Here is a 14,576-nt window from a genome sequence, read left to right on the forward strand (position 1 = left end):
AAAAATTCAATGGTTTGGATATACTCAAAGACTCTTCACATGAAGAATTCAATTCTTTCAGCAAAAAGTCTCTGAACAGATTAGAATCATTGATTACAGTATTAAATATGATTCAAATTGCAACGTCTCTCCTAATTTAAAGCATGGACCAGAAAGGCTCCGCTTGTTATCCCAAAACATGCATTTCATAAGTGGGGCCACAATGCTGGAGCTGAGTACACATGATTTTTTTTTTTTTGGAAAATGAGTACACATGATTTTCCCCTCCATCCTTTCTTTCTTCAGAGAATCAGAGCCCAATCCGAACTCAACCCGATGGTTGCCACCAGACCGGTACTTCCCGCCACCCAACCGTCACCATAGACCATCAAATTTTAGGGTTTCTAAACCGGACATTAAAAAATCCCAAGATTCGAGTTTTAGTTTTCTCAGAAAAATATGAAATGCTCATCTCAGCTCAATCATTTTGCGCCTTCAATTTCGGTTGGTTAGTCTGCATCATTCGGAGACACTTACGTTGTAAACTCTACATTTTGGGTCTTCCTTAAAATTGGCCAGTTAGGAAGATGGAGAGTAGAGCAGTGAACCCCAATTACCATGCCTCTCCTTTACGCAGCGCTTTTAGGCTTCTTCTGCCTCGAATTTCTAGCGAAAAGATGCAGTTTTGCCCTCTGCCTCTCAAGGTATTTCCCCCCCTTCCTTCTCTAAGTAGTAGCCATATAATGCGCTTGCAAGGGCTCGAGCGTGAAAGCATACTCTGAAAAAAAAACTCAAACTTTTAAAATTCACGAGAGCAAGGGAAAGCATACTCTGAAAAAAACTCAAACTTTTACAATTCACGAGAGCAAGGATAAGGAGTGGGAGTGGAGGGTCTTGTTGGAGGATTATGTGACCTATTTGCCGTTCTTTATACTCAAATTCAAAGCTCAAAATCGTTTGAAATCAGTTTTAAGTCTTTTTGATTATTATTATTATTATTGCATAAATAAGTTAATCTTTGACTTAGGCCTATACTTAAATGAGTTTTATTTAGACTCAGTTCATTGACTCACTTGTCAAAAAAAAAGTTCATTGACTCAAACTTTAAAAAGTTATTTTCTCTTCCTCAAATTTCATGTATAACTGTGTTATTAATGAAACTTTTACTCAAATTTAGAACTGAGTGTGCCTCTTATAGGAGCATCTACGGCCCTTACTCATACTTTTTACTCAAATTTGAGTAAAAATTTAGTGAAAAGCGTCTTTGGTATGAAGTATTGTTATAGGTAAACTCACATCTAAACAAAAAGTAAATAGAAGTTTCAATAATGGCATAGGTTTGAATCAAGGACCGGACTGTGTTTTAGAAGATTTTACCCCCAGATTTAGACATAAAGAGGGGAAAGGGCTGGGATGCTCTTGTTCTTTATATCAATTCATATTTTACTCAAATTTGAGAGCAGTACGGGCACGAAGTTGCTTTTGGTTTAATGTTCTTGAACATGATGAATTGCATGGCTGATTTCAGGGCCTACAGATGCAGTTCAAAAAGAATTTGCTTTTTGCTTCTTATAGCAAGCATGACAGTACTGATCAAGATGCCGTTATAACAAGGTCCGTCCATCCTAGATTACAATGATTCTTTCCGTGATTTCATTATGATATCTGTTTTTAGGTCTGCACTGACTTGGGGCTGGGCTGGGGAGGAGATATTCTGTTCACCCTCTATTATCTAAATCTTGTAACTAGAACTGGTGGCACACACGTTGCATATGCTGACAACATTTTTTCGAAGTCAAGTTCCGTAGGCAGTTACCAGGGTGTTTGCTTTTTTGCCCAAACAGTTGATAGAGACCAAATCGTTTTAAAGTGTTTTTCTGAATAGGTTTTATCTTTACTTTTCATTGTTACTATTTACTATAAGTTTCTTGATTCCAATTCATGTTGATTTTGTGGGCTGAGTTTTTTACATTTCATTTTCTTATTTCACTACGGCAGGGATGTAGCGTATGGATTAGCCGATATAGACTGGGACAGCCTTGGATTTTCTTTGATGCCGACGGAATATATGTACGTCATGAAATGCTCACAAGGACAAAGCTTTAGTAAAGGTGAATTACAGCATTTTGGAAACATTGAGTTGAGCCCCTCTGCTGGGGTCTTAAATTACGGGCAGGTTTGTCCTTTGTATCTGTATACGGTACTCATATTCTTAGGTGATGTAGGCAAATAATGGAAAATGTTCTCATGCCATATACTTTACTTTCAGCTTCTTGGTCACTTATTGTGGATTTTTCCATTTTATTTTTGCATATGTTTCCGGATAAGTTGATGTCGTTTGTCACAATGCTGCCTTGTCCAAGGCGTAGCAAGAAAACTATATCTGAAATCGATGATATCTTTCCTTAACTTGGAACCTGCTCAGGACCACTATTTTAGTCTGTATGTTGTTACCTAGTTGCAATATTTATTCGTGCATGTTAGTTCCTGTCTAACGAATTTGGAGTGCATTCCCCCTTTGACTTTTGTTTAAATTGGAATATGAAAATTCTGCTGTAGTACTGTGGGCCTACTAATCGCCCATCTTGTATAATCTATGTTTTGTTCCTGCCTAATAAGTGTGAGGTGCTCTTTTAAGTAGTAATCCAGGATGCTACGAAGGTGGATTATTCCTGTGTTGGTCTGGGTGTTGTCCTTGTGGTTTTGGCAAATTTCATCCCTGTTTCTTTCACCCCTTCTTTCTCTTCCTTTTATGTATTGTGGAAAACAAACTCCATCTTTCATTCTCTGATGCTCATGTGGTAAAATTTTGTAGAATAGTTCATCTCGTCAACTGCTATCTGCTTCTTAAAGTGGAAGTTCTTTGATTTTTCATGGAAAGAGGGGAAGCTTGAATTCTGCTTTGTTTGCCCTTCTTTTGTTGACTGGACTTATTTTATAAAAGGTATTATGGAGGAGCAGTTTTTCTGTGCAGAAGAAGAAACAAAAAAATTTAGTAGTATTTCTATATGGATAAACGTGGCAGAATTACAAAGCAAAGCGCTTTTAGCATGCTCCTGTAAGTGAGATCCTTGAGAGAACCAGTTAATTTTTGCTTTTATCTTGTCACGAGTAATATGGCGAGGATTAAATTACTTTATTGTGTAGATCTTGGCCAGAATTTTCATAAGCTGTCACATTATTGGATGCTATACTTTCTTGTGTCAGACTTTGCTTTGAAACCTAATAGAAAACACCTTAAAATTCTTGGTTTACTAATTTTATGTAACGCCATATGCTGGTGAAAGGTCAAACAGTTAAATATAGGGTTTTTTTGGTTGAAGTTTTTGTTGCATGTTTTGGTTTGCACTTTTTTTCCTCATTTCTTGTTTGGTTACAGGGATTGTTTGAAGGTTTAAAAGCACAACGTAAACAAGATGGTAATATTTTATTGTTTCGTCCCGAGCAAAATGCAATGCGGATGAGGATGGGTGCAGAACGAATGTGCATGCCTTCACCTACAGTTGAACAGTTTGTGGATGCTGTTACGGCTACTGTTCTAGCAAATAAACGATGGGTAATGCGAAATTTTGTCTCCTGAGTGATATTTTGTTTCTAGTTATTAGTTCTTTTTAATCTACTAAGATATTGTGGGTATTTTTTTCAGATTCCTCCTCATGGTAAAGGTTCATTATACATAAGGCCACTGCTTATTGGGAGTGGAGCTGTTCTTCATCTTGCACCATCTCCTGAGTACACCTTTCTGATTTATGTTACACCTGTTGGAAACTATTTCAAGGTTTGTGGCTATCTATTACATGCCTTTTGCATTGATTTTGCAGTTTTTCTTTTACCTTGTTTAACCTTTGATCAACTCTTGCATTATCTTCTTAGATGGTGAATTTTCTTGATAGAAAATAAATGGAATGCATGACGGCCGGATGGGTTAATTTCTCCTTGATCACTTGGGTTTTTGACTAATTTACCATCAGTTCTTCATGGGGTCACTTATTAAGCTTTCAAATTAGATTTTTTACTGTAACTGTTTATTTATTTATCTAAAAAAACTTTTCTACTTCAAGATACCTAATGAAATTTTCTGGTTGGGGATGCGTAAAGCTGCTCAAATGGGGTCGCTTGACTTGTCTCGTATAGGCATCCGTTATTCTGCATCCATGGATTCCTCAGTGTGTCAAAATTATTAAGTTGCAATAAATGGGAATATCGGACAATTAATTTGTTCTTTTGTCGCACACGGCTGCAAAGTTTACCAATTGGAAATTATCCATGTTAGTTCCAGTATGTAACAGTCCTAACGGGTCATTATTTAGAATATTCATTTCTAGCTTATTAATTTTAGATTTTAAATTTATGTACTTATTTAGAGTCCAAGAGGGCTTCTAATGGGCCTCACGTTTAATATGCTGCATTTCTTGTGTCTGGCAACAGTTTTGGCATTTCTTCTGTCCACAGCTTATAGTTTATTGGTTGGCTTTCCTTTGGTCCAACTTGGTGTTTGTTTGTTTATGAGAGAGAGAGAGAGAGAGAGCATATAGTTTATTGGTTGGCTTTCCTTTGGTCCAATTTGGTGTTGGCTTTCCTTTGGTCCAATTTGGTGTTTGTTTGTTTATGAGAGAGAGAGAGAGAGAGAGAGAGAGAGAGAGAGAGAGAGAGAGAGAGTTGTGGTAAGGTTGTGTGAGTTTCCATGTCTTGCACCATCATCTTCTCCTCAACCCTAATAGGGAGATTTTTTCTCTCATCTTCATCCAACCAAACCACTCAATCATTCTGTGCTTTGTGTGATTCTGGTATTGGGGTTGTGTTGACAATATCCAGAAAAGGAACAGTTTAAAAATATGTTTGAAGCCTCAAATGATGAAAGGATTTTCATAGTAGAGATGTATTCGACATGGATATGGTATTCTAGCGGCTGTTTTTAAGTAAACTAATCGAAAACTGCCATGCCTAAAGAGGTAACATCTACAGAGTATAAGCTTGTAGATGAAATATATATGTGCTATCCTAGACAAATATCAAACAATCCCATCGGAGAAGGGAGAGAAACAAAATCGCATCCATTAGTTAGTCTGGATCAATGATGTCTGTGATGTGGTAGACCATGACCAGCATTATGCCCGAGCATGGCAAGTGGCAAGCAAATATTATACGTCTATACTGGATGCCCCTTACTTGGTTGGGATGCTAATCTGGTTATATGACACACATGAGAGAGGGGATTGAACGGAAAGCTTCATGCTTCAGGTTTTATTTGTTGGAGACGGAAAGAAAGTCAAGTTTTGGCCTGAGTCCTAAAGATGGTGTCGGGATGTGGTGAGTTGAAAGAAATCATGTCCATGTTGTTTGGGATGGCAGAATATAAGGTCACAGATTTCCATCATATAAGGTTACGAGGTGACTTGGGATACAAAGTTGTGCTAGTTAGGTCATGATACGGAGCAGTTGCTTACTCTTGTGTCATAGACATTTATGTCCACATATTTTCAGGTGTGGGCTGCTTATTTTGAGCATGGTGAAGATAGTATTGTGCATGTATGTATGAATACATGTAAGAAACTATGTAGGTGTTGAACCTCAATCTCCCTTCTTTTCTTTTTTTTATTCTTTTAATTTTTACTATTTTTGGAATATATCTTCCTCAGAAACCTTTTAACATCTATATGTGTTATCTGACACCAGGAAGGTATTGCACCAATACATTTGCTGATTGACACTGAAGTGCATCGAGCAGCCCCTGGTGGTACCGGAGGTATAAAGACTTTAGGGAATTATGCATCGGTGAGCTAGCTTCCCATGATTGCCTGTTAGTTAGCAGCCATTTTCAGTGTGCATGCTTAATTTGTCTTCTAAACCTCTGGAACTTAGTTATATTAATTTGTAATTGTCAGCCTTAATACATCACCATTATCAACAAGTACTATTATGCTCTTAACTAGTTATTTACCCCCTTCTTATATATAACCATTTATTTACCCCGTCCCTCGCCTCCCTCTCCCTCTCCCTCTCCCTCTTTCTTGATATACATTTTTGCATTTTATATGCAAGGCTTTATTTTTGTTTGTTGGTCTCTTTCCTTGTGCTTTTGGAAGGAGTATGGCTTTCTATTCTCTGGAAAATCCAATGTACCATGAAGCTTGAAAGTACAAAATTCGCTGCACTGTTGTTTGGTGTTTGGGTTGATTTCAATGTTCATTGACTAAGGATCCTTTGCAACAAGGATCCGATTTTGTCAAGATTTGGTGCATTGCTATGGGGTGGCAGGCTTTTCATCTGGATAACTTTATGAGCAATATGTATGGTAATTAACTTTTCTTTATGAGCAATATTTACCCCCTTATAATTAACTTTTCTTTTTTAGTTTTTTGCTTAAGCTTGGTGACTAACTTTCCAAATGCTGCTTTTTGGAACATGGTATAATTCCGACGGATATCTAGTGGAACATAGGAAAAAGGAGTCATAGTTATATAACTTATATCAAGGGAGACCACCATCAAGATTTCTTTTGAGATTTGGAGTTGCTAACAAAGTTTTCGTCTTTCTGATAATGCTTTGTAGGTATACAAGGCACAAGGTGCTGCGCAAGCCAAAGGCTATACAGATGTTCTGTACCTAGATTGTGTTCACAAGAAGTACCTGGAAGAGGTTTCCTCCTGTAATGTTTTTGTTGTAAAGGTAAACTAATGACCAAGTCAGATTCTGTCTTATTTCCTATACTTGATTTTTGTGATCTTGTCCAGTTTTGAATGATTACTGTCCGTGACAAATGCCTCTTTAGCCTGATTAATTCTCAGTTCCAATGCGCATATGAGTTGTTGTCATTGGAAATTTGGAATGACAATCTGTACTTATTCAAGTGCTGTTGATTCATGTGCGTCAGATGACCTTTTTGGTTCTCCTTATGCATTTTCCTCGTCATTTTAGCTTAACAGTGGAAGTTTTACGTTTATCTACGAAGACTTTCTTGGATAACCAAGGTAGTTATAACCCGCATGCTACACATGAAGTCTTTGTGATAACTATGGACTTTATTGGTTTAACAATCATAACCATAAGTGTTCCCGTGATAGGCCATCATTTGGGACACTGCACATGTCTGTTAAGATCTAGGTATCTCTCTTATTTTAGGCTTTAATGAATGTACCACAATTGTTGAACTTTGTTGAAATCACTCTCTGTGTTCATTTTTTGGTGAGGCTGAAGTTGGGAGTGGATCTGAATCTTAAGACTCGGTTTTAAACCTCATGCATAGGAAGGCCTTGAAAGCTGAAATAGAGTAGTTCGCCATCATAGTTTAGAAATGCGTTTGTAGTCAAATAATTGGGAGTTTTATATATTCAGGGGGAAAGGTGTTAATTTTGTTCCCGTTGGTACAAATTTGAAGTAATTGGTGAAAAGAACCAGAATCATCACCAATCACCATCTTGGGTACTTTTCCATGACGCAACCACTCCCATATCCCACTCCCGTATGACTTAATGTAAGACCCTGGTGGGTATGGACAACTAGCATCCTACCTTTAGTACATGAGCTATCCCACTCCCATATGACTTAATGTAAGACCATGGTGGGTATGGACAACTAGCATCCTACCTTTAGTACGTGAGCTACGGCAATCCTTTTAGCCGCTAACTCAATATGCCTTGAATAATTGTTTTTTGCAAAGGAGAAATGGTTTTATTTTATTTATTTATTTATTGGATCGGCAAAAGTCAGGAATTCGAGAATAGTTAGATTAACACCTTGGAGAGTTGAACTCTGACCTCCTTTCTCCTAGCAGTTAAGTGCAACCCCTCATGCCATCGGGCCAAAGACCTCTGGGCAGTAGAAATAGTTTCAAAATTCAAGTCCTTGAACAAATTGCAGGAATTAAGGCCTCTTCCATTTTGATTGTTTGGCTGACTATGAGTTCGCATGGACTACTCTTATATCAAGTGTGGCAAGGAATGGATTCTTATGCGTGCAACAAATGTGGGTCACATTTCCTATTCATTGTAGAGGTTTTGATGCCTCTTCATTCTCCTGTGACCTGTTTTGTGAATCTGATCATATTAAAATTTGATGCATTGGTCATTGGTGGACGGGATTTCTTCTCTTCTAAGACTTTGTGAGGTTGATGTTTTTATGGTGCCATGATTGCACATGTTTGATCACACGTATGTCACTGCCATAATTGGCTGAATTTGACTTTTTCAACGGATTTCATACTGGCATTACTATGCAATTTGTTGCCTTTACAGTGCTATTCTTTCCCATATCTATGTGGAAGTGTGATTTTAAATTTTAATTCTGTTATTGTGTGTCTTAGGGTAATGTCATCTCTACCCCTGCCATAAAAGGGACCATCCTACCTGGCATTACAAGAAAGAGTATAATTGATGTTGCTCGAAGCCAAGGATTCCAGGTAATTCTGACAGGCGTGCATTGTTGATAGATAGGTGATAGTAGGGAAATGCTACATAGACTATTATAGAGTCGTTATCTGTTCCACTTTTTCTAATGGTAAATACGGTTGGTCTCTCTCAGCTTTATGACTCTATGGATACAAGGGCGGTGCCAATCTTGGCCCGTAGTACAGGCATTTGCCTTGTTTGTGAGAGCCTAGGTCTAACAAGCCTGTTTCGGCAATCCAATTAGCTTTTCGAAAAGAGAAAAAATTGTAACCATGTAATGGCGTGTGTCATTATCTATTTCCCAAGATCAATAGTAGCTCATATGCTAGAGCTGATGTATAATATGTGTGAGGAAAGGTTCAGCTGTTTTTGTTTTGTTCTCTCTCTCTCTCTCATGATAAACTGATCGGTCATGATTCTTGTACTTGCTGAAGTTCAAATCTGCTCTGTTAGCAGGTTGCACGTCCGAGTTTACCTGAATCAACTGCCAACCAACCATGCATAATGTGTGTCGCAGAATGGTAGAAATTTTGGTCTCCATAAAATTCCCCAAGAAGAGCAGCTCTGAATCCTTAAGTTTTATCATACAGAACCCAATAAAATGTGAGACCTTTCGATAGTTTTATCATACAGAACCCAATAAAATGTGAGACCTTTCGATTATCAAATAAGTTTAACTAACCAAACCTCCCTTCCAATTTCTCAGCTGCCAAAATTTTTGCCAAGAGCACTCCTCAAGCAAATGAAGCAGTGGCTAGCTCCTTTGAAAGCAAATAATGAGAAAAAGACTACATGAAAACAACTGAAATGGGGGGAAGGTGAAGGAGGTATGTATAAAGTGGTTGATGGATAAATACACGGGAACAGATGTACATGGAGAGGGGAAGAAAGGATAGGTCTAGAGCAGTATCTCAACAGTATGCTAATACCCTAGCAATTGGAACACGTGCTTTGAATGTGGTAGTGGTATCCGCGTGTTCCAATATAGTGAAGTTAGTGATCCCAAAATAGTAATGCAATTATTTTCAATGTCCCCATTAGAAGAGGGAAATCAAATATAGTTAACTCACTTCTAGGGAGAGTGAATTTAGCGGGAAAATGTAGAGAAAGGATAGTAGAAAAAGGATTAGGGTGCTCCTAGAGATGTGTTTTTACATGGTTAAGTTGAATGTACGGACAAAATGTCTAAGCAGAAAGATATTGCCTTGGTTCTAGAATCTACTTGCTTCATTTTTGGTTTTGTGTGTCGTATGAATCCTAACCAACCTAGCCCATGTGCACCCCCTAGTCGGTAATCATCTGCCTCTAATTCCACGTTTGATTAGGAGTCCTATATGTTGCGTATTTGGCATGAAGCTGTGTGATGTAATTAGCTTTCTTTGTGTCTCCAATTGCATATAAGCTACAACATTTGCATACCTGATCAGTTAAAACATCTCGAATGATGACGCAAGTATGCGATTAGCACTAAAAAAATATAATGACCAGCTTCATGACTTTATGGGCAAGATTTTGAATCAGATTGTGGTATCAGTTTCTGTTTTGTATTTCTTAATCCTGGGCTATTGCTGTTCTTCTGTGTTCCACTGGTTATAACGTTTATATGAATATCATGCAGTTTGGTCCACAATTGGGTCATTGAGTCCCTTTTACTTAACGTGATATTGAAATGTGTAGGTTGAGGAACGGCTTGTCGCAGTGGACGAATTAGTTGATGCTGATGAAGTATTTTGTACTGGAACAGCTGTTGTTGTATTGCCTGTGGGCAGCATAACTTATCATGGTGAAAGGTACACGTGTATAGTCTGGTTTTTCATTTGCAGTTTTTTGTCTAAATGTTTTTGCAGGAAATACATGGGAAGTAATTATTAGTTGTTTCACTGAAAGTAAAATAGCACATGCATGGAATAGGGAAGATGCAATATAGAGAGGACTGCATGACTTGCTAAAGCACGTAAACTAGCGAATTGGATCTAATGTTAGATTATGTTTAAATAGCTGCTTTGCTCAATGAAGCTTGAGTTTTAAGAAAGCTTATGTATGGGAGGTTGGGAGAAAATTTCTTTTTCCAATTTTATATTCGAGATGAACATATACAATTCTGATATTAATTAGAAGCTAAAGTTGTTAGGGGAGATTTGGAATATAAATTATGCAACGAAATAGTGTTAGGGAGTATAATATGAGATAGGTTTTGAATTCACATTTGCTTCGTCGTCTCCGATATAATGGAATAACACTGCAAGCGTAAGGTTTAGTACGTCGAGATAAACATAATAATCCGGAAGACCGGGTATCCTACCCAAGGGAATATTTGTTATGGCTTGGATGGATTTGTAGATGTAAGCAAGGTTTTCGGCGTTTAGACGGCCAACTTTGTTTTATTTTAAACGGTGGAAAATAAATGGCTAAAGTGAACGGGAAGATTTAACTAATATAAAACGAAAGGCTAGGTCTAGGAGATCATAACACCCACAACTCAAGTCAAACTACTTTTTTCATCCTATTACTTGGCTTGAGATACACAACTAAGGTTCTCAACCCGGAAGAATTGTGGTTCGAATACCGAGCGAGTTCTAGAATTCTTTTGGCAAACGCCTTCAGCGACATAGCTCCAAGCATCATGTGTGGCAAGTAGCACGCTCTCGCCTACACATGATCAAGGAGGTTAACACCTTAGCAATTTGACAAGCGAACCCGAACTAACTCGATTTCCGAACCCAAGATTGAAACTTTATGATGAGAAAAGCAATATTAACCCAAGCCTTGAGGTGCTAATCACCCATGACCAAACCTTAAAAACTACTCACTCATATCTAGAGAGATAAAAGCAAGGCAAAGTCTAGAAAACATATTTAACCAACGAAACTTGAAATAAACTTGAGATTACTATAGATCGAGATCGTAGCTACAACCTTAATGAAGACGGAAATAACAAACTAAGATTAACTAAGGCAGAAAATGTAGGTTTTAGCTAGAAAATGAAGAACAAGAAAGAACAAAATGCAAGAGTAAGCAAATCCTATTCTAGATCTAAAAAGGTGTACTACTATATCTAATTATCTGTAATTGTGACATAACAGGGTATTTCTATCGCTCCCAATTACGCCCCCAATTACTTACAAAGTTGCCCTAAAATTTAGCTACGAAGGCCCTCGGTACCGATACCTCAACAACCTAGGTATCGGTACAGAGCTCACTAAGCTGCTTCCTCTAACCCACTCGGTACTGATACCTCCGCTACTTTGGTATCGGTACCGAGGCCTTTAACGCCAGCTTTTGCTCTTTGGTCCTCCTCTTGGCCTTCTTTGCGTTCGGGTCACCTCCGGGCCTTCCCTTCTTAGCTCTTGGGACTTGGCCACCCTCGGGGGTCATCCATGGTATCGAAAATAGCTTTATTTGCACGATTTTCCTGAAACATCTTCAAAACAACTTTACGTGCAAAAGTAAATGAAACAACTAATTTAAAGATGTAATTAAGCTAAAACTAAGGACTTAGCGCACCCATAATGGCATTATTGGGTGCTTATCAACATTTGACCAAAAATGCCCTTCCTGTTGTGAAAAAAACATAAATGCATTTGACGTTGGTGGTGGGTAGTGGCATTTGACTTTTGGCATTAGGCAAGAAGAGAAGACATGTCACTAGTGATGGAAAATGAAGACTGGATTCTCTCCCATTTCTGTATATGCCTCTGGCTAGTCAGCATATTGTCATTCTGATGGCAAAGGCTTAGTTTCTTTGTCATGCATTGTGAAATGGTTCTTTATGTCTATAGTCCCATGCCCTGATCCTTATGTATTTTCATGGTACGATGGCAAAGACTGGTTCGTCTTCCTTCTGATTTTCCATCGCAATTTGAACATTCTATGTCCAAGAAACTTAAAAAATTCCTTGGAAGCAACCAAAACAACTAATTCATTGACCTTACTAAAAAATACAACAATTGGCATTAAGACACATGTCCGTTGCTAAAAGTATGTGAAGGAGACGAAGACCCTCGCTTCTAAAATGGGCCGTGCTTTATGTGGTGCCTAGTGTATGATGAATACTCATTTTAGTTTTGCAATGCTCAATAAGTCAATCTGTTAACTCCTTTTTAATTTTGGCAGGCTGTCTTACGGAAATGGTGGAGTTGGTGTTGTGTCACAACAACTATATGCTGCACTGACTAGACTACAAATGGGGCTTACAGAGGACAAGATGAATTGGGTTGTTGAGTTGAATTAGGCTTTCCAACGATTATGTGTTCTTGTCCATGGTAAATTCGAAATTGTTAAGTACCTGTGTCAGATACTTGACCCTCGGATAAGGGTATGAGATATGTGTTGAATATATTTAGTAGGACATCCACTTAGCAAGCATATTCTGTAATTCAATTTTACCATGGACTATGCGTGGAACTTCTATATTATGCATGAAATGCCGTAAGGCACTTTGTAAATATTATTTATCTGAAAAAATAAATGAACTATTCTATGAAATTTAAACATCTTGGCATATCTCTATATCCTTTACGAAGTACTCATAAAGAGAATTGGTCTACCTTTGGTGGATGGCTCCTCCATCGCTATTTTGTTGCTGTGTTGCCGGAAAAGCCCTTCGTTTGGTCGGCTTTGTGTGTGGTTTGGCTTGGGATGTTTTGGTAATTTTGGTTGTTGCAAGTGTTTGTCTGTGCTATGGCATGTGCGCATGGTTTACTTGCTCTGTTGTACGTACTTTTCTGGGCAGATTTGAATTGTGGCGTGTAGTTCCTTGTGCACTAAGAATTGGCCGTTCATAGAGCTGCTTCTCTCTCTCCTCTATTCTGCAACCATGTCAAGCTATCTTCGCCAAACGAACGCAAAAGGGGGCCCTAACAGACTCAGGTTCTGGGATCAAATTGGAAGGCTATTATCTGCTGAAGCTATCTTCGTCTCTCATCAAGCGTTTGCAGCATTGAGCAACTACTACTGCTGCGGGTGAAAGATCTTTCGCCCCACTATCGTTCTCAAACGAGGTCTTGACATTCTTCATAATTTGGTAGTTCGATTGTAGTGAGATTACATCTTCTTAACTTCGTGCACCGTATTCGATTTGGAAGTCACTGTTCAATTAGGAATCCACGTCTCTGCCTCACTGTTCAATTAGTAATCCACGTCTCTGCCCTTCGTGGCAATATTTGCGTTGGTTCAAAACTATAGGAGTAGAGGAGAGAGGAGAGAGGCTTAAGCTTTCTGGAATTGAAATTATCGAAACATCAGAATCAATGTTTTTCCTCTGGTCTGATTTTGAGGATGGTTGGAGGCTTGTTTCGTGGTTACTCTTTGTGACATTAAGCCAAGTTTGTTCTCCCTTTATTTTGAGGTTACTCTTTTTTTGACTTTTTTCCATGTTTGATCGATCGCTGGACTGGGTTTCTTTTCCCCAGGATTAAGTTGTTGTAACCGTTTTCTTTTATGCATGAAATTGATACCTGATTATGGGTTCAGATTGTAAGAAACGTCGAATTCTCACCTATGTGTTATTGGGTTCTTTGTTTGAGGAAAGTATGGCTCTGACAAAGAAAGGGAAGGGAAAGGGCAACCCAGGTGAGAGACATGCTTACAGACACTTGAAACCAGTTTATGTATATGTGCATATTGGAAACCAGTTTCGGATGAGAATTGATTCCCTGCTTTAATTTTTGGTGGCGTTGCATTAACCGTTCCAACTTTGTGGTATTGTCACTATCAAGTGTACACTTATAGGTTACTCAACGTTTTGATCTACCAGATAGTTGATTTCTGCTGGGGTTCGAATCTTAGTAGCAGGATTTGTGTGAACTGGCCTCGCTCCCAACACAGGAGTGCAAATTTGCGCTCCAAAATCAGATTCGTGACTGGAGCGCGATCCCGTCGACAGAGGAGCGCGATCCCAACTAACCTCGGAGCATCTGGTTCTCTGGTTTCGCAAAAAAAGAAGGAAGACGAAGAGAGAGAAGAAGAAGAGGAGGAGGAAGACGAAGAGAGAGAAGAAGAAGAAGAGGAGGAGGAGGAAGACGAGAGAGAGAGAGAGAGAGAGAGAGAGAGGGGGTACTGACCGTCGAAGATGTTCTGCTTTGTTTGGATTGGAGTTTGAAATTTTTTTTGAAAAATAGTAGGGGTAATAAGTGGAGAGAGATAGAGAGAGAAATGTTGGAAGTAGGAAGAATCTAGGAGGAATTTTTAAAAAAATTCATTTTGAATTGT

General features: G+C 38.5%; 1 protein-coding gene across 3 annotated transcripts; it reads left to right on the forward strand.

The window, feature by feature from the left end:
• The first annotated feature begins 254 nt into the window (after window positions 1-254).
• On the forward strand, window positions 255-12,869 carry LOC131304088 (branched-chain amino acid aminotransferase 2, chloroplastic-like). Of its 3 annotated transcripts, none has more exons than XM_058331190.1 (10): window positions 255-683; window positions 1,508-1,593; window positions 1,978-2,155; window positions 3,359-3,535; window positions 3,626-3,757; window positions 5,656-5,754; window positions 6,532-6,648; window positions 8,282-8,377; window positions 10,044-10,156; window positions 12,480-12,869. In XM_058331190.1, the coding sequence occupies exons 1-10, from the start codon at window positions 567-569 to the stop codon at window positions 12,595-12,597; spliced, it is 1,233 nt and encodes a 410-aa protein (XP_058187173.1). In that variant the 5' UTR covers window positions 255-566; the 3' UTR covers window positions 12,598-12,869. The 3 variants fall into 3 exon arrangements, with proteins under 3 accessions (XP_058187173.1, XP_058187174.1, XP_058187172.1); XM_058331189.1 differs by having other exon boundaries at window positions 280-683; window positions 1,508-1,592; window positions 1,974-2,155; XM_058331191.1 differs by lacking the exons at window positions 10,044-10,156; window positions 12,480-12,869 and adding an exon at window positions 8,823-8,965 and having other exon boundaries at window positions 278-683; window positions 1,508-1,592; window positions 1,974-2,155.
• The last annotated feature ends 1,707 nt before the right edge of the window (window positions 12,870-14,576 follow it).

Source organism: Rhododendron vialii, chromosome 10a (genome assembly GCF_030253575.1).
Source record: "Rhododendron vialii isolate Sample 1 chromosome 10a, ASM3025357v1".
In the NCBI taxonomy this organism is placed as follows: domain Eukaryota; kingdom Viridiplantae; phylum Streptophyta; class Magnoliopsida; order Ericales; family Ericaceae; genus Rhododendron; species Rhododendron vialii.